At 42.8% G+C, this 16,651-nt stretch overlaps 1 protein-coding gene across 1 annotated transcript; it reads left to right on the forward strand.

The window, feature by feature from the left end:
* Positions 1 to 230: 230 nt before the first annotated feature.
* LOC306960827 (high affinity choline transporter 1-like) lies at positions 231 to 14,388 on the forward strand. The gene is made up of 9 exons (XM_079553405.1): positions 231 to 442; positions 5,322 to 5,525; positions 5,598 to 5,711; positions 8,624 to 8,779; positions 12,204 to 12,352; positions 12,928 to 13,071; positions 13,235 to 13,388; positions 13,495 to 13,712; positions 13,801 to 14,388. Exons 2-9 carry the CDS (start codon positions 5,342 to 5,344, stop codon positions 14,338 to 14,340), a joined length of 1,659 nt encoding a protein of 552 aa, XP_079409531.1. The 5' UTR covers positions 231 to 442; positions 5,322 to 5,341; the 3' UTR covers positions 14,341 to 14,388.
* The last annotated feature ends 2,263 nt before the right edge of the window (positions 14,389 to 16,651 follow it).

Consider the following 16,651-nt stretch of genomic DNA (forward strand, 5'->3'; position numbering starts at 1 on the left):
GTGGTGGGTAGAGTTGGGGGAGGGCAGAGTCTCTCCCTCTGTGCGGGACACTAATTGGCTGCGCGGGCCTGAGCCACGGACCAATCGGGTGGCAGCAGTGGCCGCTTCACTCGGGCCTGTTTGTCGCGGTGACCCCTCCCACCTCCTGAGGTTTAAAATCAGAGGGAGGCAGACTGCTTATTCTAGAGGCTTCCATCCTCTTCTTGGATGAGCACTTAAGTTTTTTTTGTTTTGATTTCTCCCCCTTTGAGTTATCCTCCGCACAAAAAAAAGAGCTGCTTTAGTTTGAGTGCTACCTCACTAACCTGTTGCACTACATCTCTCGGACCTGAATCTTGCATGAGTCTCTCTCCTTGTGGTTCCTGCGCCTGGCCTTTGGTCTAAGAAAAGAAAAAAAAAAAGGCTCTAGCCCCTCTTCATAACACCTGTACTCTTTACCTAGGTACGTATTCTACCACGGAAACACTTACATACACAGTGATGAATGTGTTAGATCTTATGGCATCCTATTGGCTGTGTTGTTTTGCCTTTCAGAGGCACAAAAACATCATTGTGCGTGCATATGTGTCTGTGTTTTCTCACAAGGGGACATTCGAGCATGGTCAAATTGGGACACTAAGTGAAAGTGCATGCCTGTTCTCAAAATAGCAGTGAGTGGACTTGCTCCGGAGCCAATTCAGTTTAGGGTACAGCTGCTCTTGTTGTTTCTGGAAGTGCCACTATCAGGGCTATGTGTACTAAGGTGTTGGCACACAGCAAAGTAGTGGTGTTGCAATGTTTTTTTTTGTCAAAGTGTATCTTCCAAATTGCCACAAGTTATGTCACAGTTCCTCATTTTGGCATCGTCACTTAAATGTTTTGTTTTGTGCCCCATGGCTCCTCCAATTCATGTGGTTTTGTGCCATTTACATTTTTAAAAGGAGTTCCCAAAGTTAGGAATGCTGGCGCTTTGTTTTGGAAATTCTGCGATTAGTTTTCAGGTGTCTTGTCCCTGTCTATGATGCGACACAAGTCCATAGGGTACACATAGGGTACACAGCAGACACTGGCCGGCTGTCAGTGCATTGTTGTGAGTTGTGCATGACAGATGATTGCTTACATTGATGTGAGACAGCTCTGGCAACGATCCCGACACGCTGTTCGGACTTGATCTCACTCTCTGCGTCCCCCCGTTCGGCCGCTCGACTTTCACGCGCCCGTTGCCTGCGAGTCTTCTCCTAAACGCGGACTTTGTGGTGAAGTTGCAGTGGGTGTAGTGCAGATAGTGTAGGTGGAAGAGGCTGGTATAGTGGAACGGAAAAGTACTGAGAGGCAGCGATGGGGAGGCGTGTGCGTGGTGGGAGGGATGTCTTCGTAGAAAGAGTGTTTTGCTGGGGCTGCATACTTCCAGACACCTATGAAAGAGAATACTGAATGAAATATACAGATAGGAGGAGGGCAGAGCGTGTAGGGATCACCTGTCAAAAAAAACCTTACGAAGCAGTGCTTTTTAATGGTCTAATTGATCGGTTTAGGCTTACAATACAGTCATGTACAGTATAAAAACTGACATGTTTACACTTTCCCCATGCACAGAAACGGTTTGCATCTGTTCTCTATTTGGCTCCCGTCCAGCACTTGAATACCGAGTCAATTATGGACAATTTCTGCCCTCTCGAGAGCATTCTTGTATGTTATTTTTCACAGATGCGAGTCTAAGATATGAGCGTAGAAGTTTATGTCCTTGACAGTAGCATGCATGTCTTCTTTCCATCACTGTCTGTGCACTATTAGCCGCATTTAGATAACAAAACCTAGATAATGTGCGCAAAAGAAGGAGTAAGGGCAAAATTGCTCCTGTGCTGTTTCTTCAGACCCAAACCAGAGTAAATAAAGCAGGACTGGGCATCTGGTGTGAACATTTAAATGCCAAATCAACATGCAAATATGTGTACCTAAACTCACAGCCTTGCACACATGTAGTAAAGGTAAAGGAGTCTTGAAGTTCTGGCAACGCCTCCTATAAGAGTTGAATCATCGTCACCAAATAATAATAATAATAATAATAATAAAATAACTGGCCCATTTTAAAGATGCTTTACTGTGAGGGTGTATATGATTGGCCGCAGCATCTCCACTGGTGAATGTTTTTTGCTTATTTGATGCTCATAGGATAAATTGCGACCAGTGGAAAGTTACCAGGCTTCTGTCACGTGACCCTTGTGTTATTTATCATGTGGAGGTATAAGAGATGAGTTATTAATAGGGGGCGATAAAGAGTGAAGCCACTGTCCCGGGGGGCCCAGATAGGCATGTGTTGATCCCATACTGGTTAGGCTGGTCCGGCGCCGCAGCAGACTAATTTGGGGGCTGCGCTGAGTAAAGCCTCGAATGCTCCCATCCCGCTCGCACGCCCACCTCACATGGGGCAGCGCACGTGACCACAAACTCCCAGGTGTCCCGCGTCCACAGCTCGCAAAAAGCCCAAAAGGAATTTCTCTTTTGCGCAATCACCAGATCGCCTACATGTTATAACAGTGCTTCTTATCTAGCGGAAGGTTTACATAACTTCTTCATCCGTCAGACTCGAGAGATCTAACATTGTTCGACGCCTATATGGCACGGCGCCAGAACACACAAATGCGCTTCCTTCGGAGATTTCAAATGTGCTTTCGATTGATTTCAGACCTTTAATATTGACAAAAACAGAAAGCACAGTGTTGGGAGTTGGCCTCAGGAAAGCAAAGGCAGCCTGACCCTGGTCACTACTGCGCCCATCACCAGTTGCAGAAAGAAACTTCACAGTACAGTTAAAGTAGGTCATGTATTGGAAAATAACTTTCTAGGGATGGAGAAAGAGCCAACTTTTATTTAAATATAAACTAAGGGGAGCTGGCCAAAAAAGTCTGAGCTTTGCAGCGTGTATATTGCACTTAATCCCCTGACATTGCCCATGCCGCTTTAGTGCAGTTTGTCAAGTAACTATTTGCCGGTGAATCTTCCCTGCGAGATTTAACGTGATGTCAGTGATGTGTTGTCTCTACTGTATGAATGTGGCTTTATTTAACAAGTCAATGAAAATACCAGTGCCCCACAGGGAGTCAGTCACCAGCATGGCTGTTGTTTAAGAACTCATTAACATTTTAACAGTCCCTTCTGCTTGACTTTACTGTTTGTCAAGCCGGTTTTTGTTCATGCGGTGGCACAGTTTTGCATTTTATTCATACTGTCATCATCATACATGTCATCATTTATAAGGAGTTTTTAAAATGCCTATAATACACGTTGATTTCTTCATCTTTAACGTTTAATAAAACATATGCTACTTTGCATTTCGTCTAACACATTTTGTAAGTTATTTTATTGCGAATTGCCCACCTCGGGATTTGAATCTGTCTCATTGTAGCAGGTCAAAATGTCATGCGTATAGTGATATAGCCTTCAGTGCCTTACAAGACTGCTTTTGTAATGTATACAGTAATACAGGGGGACACGTGGCAGAGCTTTTCGGGCTTCTGTTGACTTTGGCAACGGCCCACTCTCAGACCGTTCTCTTCACATCATCTCAACAACACACACACACACACACACACGCACACACGCACACACACGCACACGAACACCTATAGCGCGCATACATTCGCCTCCTACCCCTATCTCATTCTGTTCCTTGAACAAACATTTCCTTTCTCTCTGGCTGCCACCCCAAGTGCATTCTTTCATTCCTGGCTGCCCATATGTACAATGCTCCATGTATGACAGGGCGTGGGCTGCAAGGCTGTGTAAGTTTGTACTGTTTGTGATTAATGTGACAGCCAGTGCGATCTTCGAAGTGCAGAGAATTCAATTACACATTATTTACTGCATCGTTCTATTATAGCTCAATATCATGTAACAACAGCTGGTTGTGCAATGAAAGAGTGAGATTTCAAACTGTTTGTTGTGATAACTATTTATTTTCAAGTCAGTCATACTGTACCGTTATGTAAGCTAAAAACTGCAGTTAATGCCTATTAGCTTACAGCAGCCATTCCCCCTTATCACAGTGTCCGCTAATTATAATAATTGACTCCATTCAGAGCATGTCACAGCTATAATTATATAAAAAGCAGCTGCTAGCATTGGTTGTTGGCTAAATACTGGTTTCAAGTACATTCCTTTCAAAATCAATATTTTCCAACGAACTTGTTTTGTATACAAGCTTTAGGTGCCTCTTGTAGTGCCCACCAGAGGGCCAAGACCCCACTTTGGGAACCACTGGCTTACAGCGTAGGCAGAGAAGCTCAAAATGATTGCCGTTGTTTGTTTGCAAACTGAAAGGCCTCACCTAATTCAGGAATTGAGCTTGAGGCAAGAAACAACAAACACCGAAGACTTTTAACAAAAATGTCAAACATGGCAGCGAAAAGTCATCAAAAAAGTAAATGTTTCGTGACTCACAACCTCACGCAGTCATCTGTTACTCTTCTGCCCTCGGGCCGACACATTTAGATGCAACAGAGCATGTTTCAAGAACCGCTTCATCCCCACAGCCATACACTTCCTGAACAAATTGTAAATCAGGTCTTCCATGTTGAATGATGTCACCTGTGTGTTATGTGTAATGTATGGTGTGTCAACCTTCAAAGTAAAAAGTACAACTGCTGTGGACATTCCCCTTTTGGGACGACACAAACTGGTTAAGAGGACAATGTTTTATTTTGTATTTGTTTTTTTTATATATGTGGCCCCCTAAACATCTAAAAATAATCCTAAACACCATCAAGAATTGGTTGTCAGTGTTCTGGGCACTTTCTGAACGCCCTCGCTCGGCCTCAGACATGTAAATGTGATAAGAAGCGAGAGTAAGTGGGTGCCAACCAGCATTGCAGATTAACACTTATCTTTATAGAAGCCTTTTACTGCTTTCAGAAGCCCTGTGTCAACGCCATAAGCACAACATATTGTGTGCGCCGGACCGTGCACACATCCATTTAAGCTTGTGATGACTTGTCAGTGTTTGCAGTTGGTATTTGGTGCAAACCTTTCAATGGCATGCTGTAAATCATATTAAACCTTCAGAAAGTCAACTCTTCAACCCTATGATTTTGAATTTTGACTCGAAAATACGTGAAAAGGATCTCCACATTTCACATATGCAAAGTCGTTTCAGAATGCAAAGCATAGTTGCCAAAGGGGGAGAGTGCCAAGTCAGAACAGATCCTCAACTATGCCCTAGAGAAAACTAATTGGTGTTTATTTCCATTCATGTTCACACACATTTTTTTTTAATCATGAGGGAATTACTGACAAAGATACCAAAATGTTTTCTTTCTTTTTTTTTTCTTGCGTGTCACTCATAGGTGCTGAGAGAGTGGTGGAAATGGTTCTGAACGTGCCAGGTTTGGTGATCATGGCCGTCTTCTACCTGGTCATCCTGGGGACCGGTATTTGGGCCTCCATGCGCTCCAGGAAAGAAGAGAAAAAGTGCAACGGAGACGGCATGGAGATCACGTTGCTGGCTGGACGCAACATTAATTTACTGGTCGGGATCTTTACACTGACTGGTAGGTCTGAGCATGAACTCAAAAACAATGCAGTTTTGTATTCCACACTTTCTGAAGGTTGAATTTTTGCAGCTACCTGGGTGGGGGGAGGCTTTATCCTTGGCATTGCGGAGGCCACTTACAACCCGACGCTTGGAGCTGTGTGGGCTCTGATGCCTGTGCCCTATGTCCTGACCTTCTTCCTCGGTATGTAACGCACAGTTTGCTGACATATCATTGCATTCACTCATATCTATCTTTCTGTATGCCAATATGATTGCCAAAGTATTTTTGCCTTTTATTTGACAGGGACCATGTACAAATACATAAACATTAACAAAAAGATGCTTTGGACCAGATGCTCATTTTTAGTGAAACAAATTCCAACTGTTTTTTAATTCTTATTATTTTTTGTATTAAATGAACAGGCCACAGTTTTTGCATACTAAGATATGTTCTTATCTGAGCTTAGATGAGTTGAAGCATACCTGTCTGGTCTTTACGCGTGCGCTCAGTCCAAGACCAACGACGTTGTTAGCATTTAGCCTCCTCTCGTCTATGAGGCCAAACGGGAGTAAAGTGAGAAGCAACCAAGCTTTTCCACGTTTTCCCTATTTAAATACGGCTACATGAGTAGTTATACAATCCACGTTTAGCTATATAATATTAAACATGTCAATTTTCTAAGCCAATAAAACTTCCCCAATGTTAGGCTATGGTCACTCCTTTCCCTCGTGCTTAAATACTGTATGGCTGATATGCGAAGCGAGGAGAAATGTACTTTAATCGGCCCATGAAGAGGAAAGTTGTACTGCAGCAGGAAGGGAAAGATGCGTACCTTGATAAAAATTTAAAAAAAGCCACATTTATATAGCACCTTTCTACTAGCTTTAGGCACTCAAAGCGCTTTACATTAAGGACGCCATTCACGCTGACCAGGTGGGTGAAGTGCCTTGCACAAGGACACAAGGACCTGAACTCGTGAGCAGATATTGAGCCGCTTCAGCACAAATGCAGACGTTTTCTTAAATAGAAGCGAGCTACAACAATTTAATTCTATGGCTAGAACTTACTAACACTTCAGTCATTAGATGGCAGAGCCGCAGTCTGAGCCAGGACTAAACCAGGACATAGACTAAACTGATTAAAAAACAGGACTAAACCAGGACTGAATAAGAAACTAGTTCTTAGACAAAGAGAAAATCAGTGACAGCAAGAAACACATCGGCTCTTACCTTTAGTGCCCCATGATGCAGAGCCTGAAGTTACGTGTTGTTTACTAAACTCCATGCTGCGCCAAATGGCTGCAAAGATTGTTTGTGGAAAAAGTCAGAGCTCACTCTGCACTAGCCATTTTTGGAACAGTTTTGGTCAATTATTAGTGGCAGAGTGAGCGCTCACACTATGTAACAGATCTTTGACGTGTGGAGCGCTTTCACTTCGTCGAACAGCGCAGTGTGTTTAGAAAAGTTTAGCTGACAGAAAACGGTGTCCTCATGTGGATCTGGTCTGTCCCTGCAGCTCAGAAGGTAATAATGTCCCTTCTTTCTTTTTATCGCTGCTTAACTGGGAATTCTGCCCAAAAAATGAAGTTACATGTGACACTGCTGCGGCCCGTGTTCTTTCTGTTGCGCCGTTTTAGGATTTTAAATAACACAGGTATTGAAAAAAGTACCGTTAAGGCACTTGTACGGAAAAGTAGGTGTTAAAGTAGTGGTATTGAAAAAAAAAAGGTACCCAGCCCCACTCATGCAGTGCGTGTTCATTCTTTCTTCGCATAAAACAGAGTGAGACGCGAGAGTAGCCTGAGACCACTTGTTTCAGCCGCATTCGGAGCTGTTCAGACCAGCGTCAATTCACACTGACCAAAAGCGCCGCTCTCGGACCGAAAGCCCCTTTATGTCGACCTAACTAGAGCCTGTGTGAAAACTCCCTAAGGTGCAAGTTTGTGGAACACCTGTGAGAGTAATCATGTTTATTCTCTTCACTGATTATGTAACAGTCTTTCAGACAAAAAAAAAAAAAAAATGACCCATTACCAACGACGTGCTGTTAAAAGAAACAAAGAAAAGCTTTTGTTTTGATTTTGTCCAAAGGAGTAATTTGATAACCTTGGCATGTAAATTGATTCATTGGTTGAGGGGTGTCCTCATGTGGCAGTGCCAAAGACTTCAATCAACTAAAATGTTAACCGAAGATGAACTTTATACAGACTTGGTTACATGCATGGCGCTCTGCTACACTGGCTGGTGCATACATGCTGTAGGTTACATGTGCCGTGTCACGGAAACCTTTCCTACATGTATGTCACTGTCAACAACATTATGTAACATCACACGCACCAAGCACACACACTCATCCAACTGTGGCCATCGGGCATTTGCTATAGGAGTTTGCTAGCACGCACAAAGAGCCTGAAAGACAGCTATTATCATCCGTCAGGCTATGAGTATTTTTTTTATATATATATTGGGCATACTATGTATTGATACACTGCTTATTTTATTATTTCTATAAAAGTGATTACATTTCATTGCATTGGTGACAGTGTGTTAGGATGCATATGGCAAATAAATCTACATCTACACAGTAGTGAGATTGTAATGCTAATTTCAATAGAGCAAAATTATCACATGCATAGACTACCATAAAACCCCGCCCCTTGTAGATCCCATGTGCTAATAAAAGTGTCCAGCTTGTTAAAAATAGCACTATGAGACATTGGTGCAAGATTGTAACCCACAGTAACAGGTGCAGGGGGTTGAGTTCACATGGAGACGCGCGGACCCTGCACAGAAACCCAGGCATTTGTCTGTAAACTGTTGAAATCATACACCTGGCACAACAATAGGCCAGCGTGATCATGGGCCAAAAGGGAAACTTTGTCCATGAAAAGGAAATATTGCTTCCCCCTTTTTCTGGCTATTGTTAACAAAGGAGAGCACTGAGTTGAAATGCCAATGTTTACTACGTCTTTATCTACAACCAACATTTGCTCTTACTAATTGTTCAAACATACTATATCCTTTCGCTGTGCCATGGGGCCTCTTCCCTTTATTGGTGAAAAATGGCCCTCTTCTCTTGTGCTCCCTCATCACTGTCCCTTCCTTTCCAAACAGGTGGATTTTTCTTTGCTAAGCCCATGAGGGAGAACAATTATGTGACGATGATGGACCCGTTCCAGAAAAAGTACGGGAACACCTTGGCCACGGCTCTGATATTCCCCGCTTTGGTGGCTGACGTCCTGTGGGTGGCACGCACACTGGTCAGCCTGGGTGAGTGGCACCAACACCCGGGAACACATAAACAGACATCCTTTTAGAGAGAGGATTTGACACAGCTAACAGCAAAATAGCCAAGTAGAAGTTTGCTACGACCTGTTCAAACATCATAAGGAATATGTGTGTTTGGCCTTTACTTACTGTATACCTTTGTGTGGGTTAGATAAATGCCTGCTGCTTTTCACATTAACTGTGAAACATGTAAGCTAACATGGTTTAGCATTTAGCAGCTCGGCTTTCCAATTTGCAGTAACTCACCGGGGTGAAGTTACTTTAGGGAGCACACTGGATAGGACTCAGACTCTTGCAGCTGCTACCGCTCTGTCTGACAGTGCTAATGAGCCAGATCTTTTAGCGGCAGTTACTACTTCCTGCTACTGGCCGCATGCCAATGTCTTCATTTTACAAACATAGTTTATAAGCAAGAATACTCTTTTGACTGATCATATATTTTTACTTAAAGATCATTCAGTCCCTGTAATACCCGTTGTACCTGTTGACTGTAACAGTGAGTGTATGTGTCTGCGATGGTGTGAGCATTTGGAATGTAGTTCGATTGTGTGTGTTTTAATGCTGTTTTCTTTTCCAGTGTTTTTTGAAAAAAGGAGTTAAACATCCAGCAGCCTGTTGATTGTGAAAGGTGATCTTATACTTAAAGATCTGGTTGTGTCTTTAGACATGTTTTGTGATATTTTTTCAAAAGCCTCTGAAGGCCAGGAGATTAGAATTTAAGCCTTAACATTATTGTAAAATGTATTGAGACAGGGATAGCACTGAAAGCTGTCCTGAATCTCCATACAAGGCCTAGTTATGGAGCAGGAATGCTCCTAGGACCTTTCAGTCTGAACCTATTAAACCAATATAGACACAGGAGACCCCTCTGCCCTTGTTGTTTCAGAGACTGTTACATACACTACATTACTGTCATGCGGCCGCTGCACAGTGCACACAGAAGCAGAAACTTTCACACTGAGGCAGGCACATAAACTATCTGACCTATTGGAGTGTTGCTAAGAGACTGTTTATGCGCGCGTGTGCGTGTGTGTATGTGTATGTGCGTGTGCGTGCATACGTGTGTCCCAAATCAATGTAGATCAAGTTTGGCTTTGTGTGAGAAATATTATACTGGCAGAAAAGACTTCACAGTAAAACACTATTCGATACTTCTGACACTAAACTGAGAAAAAGGTGGCCATTCGTCACCCTAAAACTACTGCATGCTGTGGATGCGTGCATATAAAAAGTGGGTCAGTGACCTAAAAACATTTGAGGCACCTTCATATCTCCTTTCCTACCATCGCTGATGCTGCCAATTAAGCCAATATCATCACACCTTTCCTCTGCCTAATATTAGCACAGGGGCAGCAGCGCTGCTCAGCAGAGGAGAGATCCAAAGCTAAACTGAGGAAAGCAGCCACCCAGGAATGAGTTGCGATATGGCAGTTATGTCATTCCCCTCTAAAGGACTTCTCACATGGTTCACAACAACACCAACATTATGCAGGTTCAAAACTGAGGACTGAAAGGTTTGAAAATGGTTAAAGCTTCATTACGATGTTTTTTACTGCAGCGTCAAACAAAACATCTGAAAGATCATGGGGGTATGGGGTTAAATAGTAACGGGTAGTGTCAACGACAACGTGTATGGGGTTAAATAGTAACGGGTAGGGTCAGCGGGTATGGGGTTAAATGGTAACGGGTAGGGTCAGCAGGTATGGGGCTAAATGGTAACGGGTAGGGTCAGCGGGTATGGGGTTAAATGGTAACGGGTAGGGTCAGCAGGTATGGGGCTAAATGGTAACGGGTAGGGTCAGCAGGTATGGGGCTAAATGGTAACGGGTAGGGTCAGCAGGTATGGGGTTAAATGGTAACGGGTAGGGTCAGCGTGTATGGGGTTAAATAGTAACGGGTCGGGTCAACGTGTATGGGGTTAAATGGTAACGGGTAGGGTCAGCTTGTATGGGGTTAAATAGTAACAGGTAGGGTCAGCGTGTATGGGGTTAAATAGTAACGGGTCGGGTCAACGTGTATGGGGTTAAATAGTAACGGGTCGGGTCAACGTGTATGGGGTTAAATAGTAACAGGTAGGGTCAACGTGTAAGGGGTTAAATAGTAACGGGTAGGGTCAGCTCGTATGGGGTTAAATAGTAATGGGTAGGGTCAGCTTGTATGGGGTTAAATAGTAACAGGTAGGGTCAACGTGTATGGGGTTAAATGGTAACGGGTAGGGTCAACGTGTATGGGGTTAAATAGTAATGGGTAGGGTCAGCTTGTATGGGGTTAAATAGTAACAGGTAGGGTCAACGTGTAAGGGGTTAAATAGTAACGGGTAGGGTCAGCTCGTATGGGGTTAAATAGTAACGGGTAGGGTCAGCGCTTATGGGGTTAAATGGTAACGGGTAGGGTCAGCAGGTATGGGGTTAAATAGTAACGGGTAGGGTCAGCGTTTATGGGGTTAAATAGTAACGGGTAGGGTCAGCGTGTATGGGGTTAAATGTTAACGGGTAGGGTCAGCGTGTATGGGGTTAAATAGTAACGGGTAGGGTCAGCGGGTATGGGGTTAAATAGTAACGGGTAGGGTCAGCGGGTATGGGGTTAAATAGTAACGGGTAGGGTCAGCGGGTATGGGGTTAAATAGTAACGGGTAGGGTCAGCGGGTATGGGGTTAAATAGTAACGGGTAGGGTCAGCGCTTATGGGGTTAAATAGAAACGGGTAGAGGGTACAGTCAGCAGGGATGGAGTGAGTTGGGGGTAGTGGGTTGGTGCAGGGGTGAGTGTCGATCGATGGCGATCTGACCCTTTTCTGTTTAAGGCTTGTTGTGGTGTGGCTGCGGCTGCGGCTGCGGCTGGGGAGATCCTGGCATTGAAGAAACGGTCCAGGTAGTGACGTTTTGCTTGCCTTGTGTAACAAGATGTCTTTTTTTTTTTTTAAGTAATCTTTATTCATGTTCCTTTATTTTAATTTTGTATTAGAATTGTTCTTACATACCCAAAAGAGTTTGAATCAAATGTTTTAGTGTCACAATCAATAGGCTGCTTTTATTTGAAGTCAGAGGTTAGTTTTGTGTATTTCTGATGGTGCTGTCTCATCCAAGAGCTCTTGGATGTCTACAACAAAATAATCCAGAATGTTATATACTTGAAAATATACTTGAAATATTATTAATCTGCACAGATACAAAATTACAGTTTGTGGACTTATTAACAAAACAATGTCATTGCTGCACATGGTGCTAGCATGTCCATTGTATCTGTCTGTCTGTGTGAAAGACGCCTAACGCTATAAAGCGTGACTGAAACACTGTAGTGAACAACATAGACTATTACATTAGTGGAGTGCATGTCAGCCAAGATGTGTTGTTTTAGGCTGTGTTTGTGAGAGTCCCAAGTGTTCATTGAAGGCTGTTGTTGTTACAGGTGGCACCATGGCTGTGATCTTGGACCTGCCCTATGTGTACTCGATCATCATCTCGGCTGTAGTGGCCATCATTTACACGCTGATGGGGGGTCTGTACTCCGTGGCCTACACAGACGTGATCCAACTGATCCTCATCTTCATCAGCCTGGTGCGTAGCAACTATTGACTGTTCAAACAGTGGCTCTATTGTGACAGCGTCACGGTGTCATGGAGACACAGGCCTCTCCTTCAGATGAATGACAACCATCATTATCACACGGATCGCATTACCCTCTTGAAAAGCGTGTACACAAGGAATATGCCCAACATTGTCAGTACATAGTCAGTTCAGCCAAGGCACCATATAGAATATTTAGTTTTAGATTTTATACTTTTCTAAAAGACCCAGGATCAGATAATTTACTTGTAATCTGTCCAGATGCCTCATTATTATTGCAATAGCTATAGCATAATATTCAGAAAACATGAGGTTTGTCCCATGAGCATTATTTTCTTTTTACTCAACTATTTCTATCACTTTGCAACTCTATGAAAACATTCTGACATCACCTTTATGCCAGTTGATAAAGTGCATGTGACAAAAACATGATGATGCATAAACAACCAATGGACTTACAGGTACTTACATAATGAAAGCGCACGTACATATAAGTACAGTAAAAGTGAAGCACATTATCTTTGGGCAGATGAATGAAACAGCTGTGCTTCTGTGTTTGTATGCAGTGGGTGTGCGTGCCTTTCCTCTTGACCAACCCTCACTCCTTGGACATCACGCAGACGGCCTACAACGCCACCTTCCAAGCACCGTGGGTCGGGACAGTGGAGCTGGACCAAGCTGGGAAATGGTTTGATGATTTCATGCTGTTGGTGAGCATTAACACACATCTTTGATTATGTGAATATGAGAGCAAACATGTAGAAAACATTTATTGTGTTTCTAGTAGAATTGAAAAAATGTTTTACATCCATTTTAACACACTGTATCAGAGAACTTCATTCACATGACTAATAGCTGTGTGAATTGTTTCAGGCCTTGGGTGGACTTGCATACCAGGCCTTTTACCAAAGGATCCTGTCGGCCTCATCTTACACTCAGGCTCAGGTCACCTGCTTCGCCTCCTCTGGCTTCTGCCTGGTGCTGGGCATCCCTTCAATTCTGGTGGGAGCAGTGGCTGCCTCTACAGGTAAAGTTCAATTACTGAGACTCATCAGTTTTACAATACTTACTACAGCAAATTTGTATGATTTAATGTGGGTTCTTAATATTGGATGTTCTGCACACATTTCCAGACTGGAACTCCACTGCGTATGGTCTGCCCACTCCATACGAGCGGGACCAGGCCGGTTCCATCCTTCCCATTGCGCTGCAGTACCTCACCCCTACCTATGTGTCTGTGATTGGGATTGGAGCAGTAGCTGCGGCGGTCATGTCCTCTATGGATTCTGCTCTGCTCTCCTCGGCTTCACTGTTCTCTTCAAATATTTACAAGAACATCCTCAGGAAACAGGTGAAGCATGGTTGATTCAAGTAGAGTTCAGGATTATTGCTACACGTTATGACTTTAGTTTTTATACTTGTACTGGTGTTTGTTACAGGCTTCGGACTGGGAGATGCAGTGGGTGATTCGGATCTCGGTAATAGCAGTGGGTGTGGCAGGGACAGGCCTCACCTTCTTGGACAGCAGTGTTCTGGTCTTCTGGCTCGTGGGTGTAGACATGTCCTACACAATTATGTTCCCCCAGCTGGTCTGCATTCTCTTCTTTAAAGTGTCCAATGGCTATGGCGCGTCTGTGGGCTTCATCATGGGGATCATCATGAGGATTCTGAGTGGGGAGCCCCTCATCGGTATCCCTCCTGTGATTAAATTCCCGGGCTGCCGGCTCGATGCAGAGGGGAAAATGACACAGTACTTCCCTTTCCGCACTACCATCATGCTTATCTCTTTAGCGTCCATTCTGTTGATGTCATGGATAACCTCCATCATTTTCAACAAGGGCCTCATATCTGACAAATGGGATGTGTTCAAAATCAAGCGAAGGCAGAAACCAGAGGCAACAGCCACAGACAAGACCAACCGTGACCCTAACGAGAGATCAGAGGCATCCAAGCAGCTCCTAAGCACAACCAGCTGCTGAAGAGGTTCACTACAGGGAGAAGACCATGGTGGAGAAGACCATGGTGGAGAAGACCATGGTGAAGAAGACGGGGACCCACCCTGTGGCAATAAATATGATCCTTTATCTGCAGGACTTATGTCATTGCCTTGCTGAGCTTTAAAGCCAGCCATTCAGTTAAGTCTAGACTTGGCTACAAATAACATGTCTACTTCAAGAACCCACAGGTTCTACTCTCAAGACATTCAATTTCTCTTCCATTTGCATACAGCACTTACTGTCCAGTAGATTAAATAAATGTGTTTACTTTTGGAAGGCTTTGCGGTAAAGTTACACTTTTATACTTGCCCCATCTTTGCACTTACATTTACACCAACCAAAGAACAGCAGTCCCCTGCCCCGAAAGAAATGTGCACAAATGAATATATTTCCTTCTCTCTTTAAACCATAAGAAACAGTAACATGTGGCAAGATATGGTTTAGTTATGGTGAATGTTTCTGGCATCTCTCTGGTGACCAGCTCCTTTAGTGCAAAGTGCAAAAGTGAGCAAAGACAGTTCAGTGCTCGTGCTGCGCTCTTGGTGGTGGATCTAAAATATTAAAAGTTGATTTCAAGGAGGTCTGATTCTTATAGTTTACTGTGAAGAAGAAACTCTCCTCATGACTGGTTATCGGATGTGTCTTTATTTTTACAGATTATATATATTGATTTTGTGGAATCATAACAGTGTGAATAGTTTCTGTGTGATTCATTTGTACACTGCAGTAGACCGCTGCTTTGGTCTCCTTGGTCTGAGTTCAGTGCAATGTTAGTTACTCAACATACAGCATGAAATAATAGAAAACATAGATATGGTATTTGGGTTTAAACTTTATCCTCTACAGTACATCGATGTATAAGAAAATCTTATACCCCTCCGATATTTTTCTCAGTTCAACATGTTGACTTGAGGCAATGCTGGTGGCTGTACAGATTATGGCTCTATCCTTTGCCATAAACTAAAATGTTTACAATGTGATCATTTCATTCTCAGAGATCACAACATTTCCAGCTGTTTTTGACAAGCAAGTCAGTTACATTTAAGAGTTGTTGTGTTGTTGTTTTTCGGTAAACGTTTGACTGAGCGCATTGCAGGATATATTCTTGGGCTCCACTTTTCTGTCAGAGCTGCTTCATGAACTCAGTCAGTGCTGGTGTAATGTCCTGACACAGTCCGACAAACCCAAGGCAATAATGTGATGCACGTCTGAAAACAGTGAACAAAGTGTGTTTCCAAACGGGACTTGTGCAAAACACCACACATCTCTTGTGCGTGTGTATGTGATTTTTACATGTATTATTCTCTTGTACAGACTACAATGATTTATATTATGTATATTTACACTTTGTATTTTTGTAATCAAAAGATATACATTGTGAGAGAAAATATATGTTTTAGCTAATCACACAAAAAATAATTTCAACTAAACCTCTGGAGAACATGTGGCCTTTTAACTTTTAGATGTTTTGAAAACGCCATGTAATGTCACGCCTTAAAAACTTTGAATTAGTGCAACCCAGCAAAGACAAAGGATGTTTCATTCAATGTCAGCAAAATACTGTACAGCTGTGATTCTCGGAAGCACAGTCTGTTGTACTTTACTCCAAATTGTATTTTATGCATGTTGTCATTAATTCCACAGTTTGTATTCTGAGCTTTTGTGAAGGCTGTTTTCTCTTGCCTTTTAGCAAGATTCTACTTATTATGTAAATCCCCATGGGGTGATATTCTTTCAGAATAAAGGTTGAAAGTAAATATTTGTTTCTTCAGTGTCACATTCCTCTCTACTGGACACAAAAGTGGAATAACTCAAGGTTTTCTTTAATTGGTAAGAGTAACAATAACAACAAAAAGAGTTTTCCTATAATAGTTTGATTCTGAAAACAAGATGTCATTCCCACATCCAGATCTTCATTTTGACTTATCAAATGTGATATATTTTCAACAAAGGATTGGACATAGGATTAATATAACAATATAACTAATTCCCCTCATATGAGTCATATAAGTCTTGTCGAATTGATCAAAGCCTATTTAATCAATTAATGAATGAATAAATAATGTTAGCCAATACAAAAAAAGAAGCACAAACCTCGGGTTGAAGTTCTAGGTGAACCCCTGTTAAACCTTTTTCCAGTTTTTGACGGATTATTCTGTCTATCCTATATAAACTAAGTTTGACAAACACACATACAGTGAACACAGACAGTCAATGGGCATGTCTATACGCTATAGAAATGAAAGCCTGTTACTGTGAAGTATCCTTAAGGAAGGCACTCAACCCTGACCTG

This window comes from Gobius niger (genome assembly GCF_951799975.1).
Source record: "Gobius niger genome assembly, chromosome: 3".
NCBI classification, from domain to species: domain Eukaryota; kingdom Metazoa; phylum Chordata; class Actinopteri; order Gobiiformes; family Gobiidae; genus Gobius; species Gobius niger.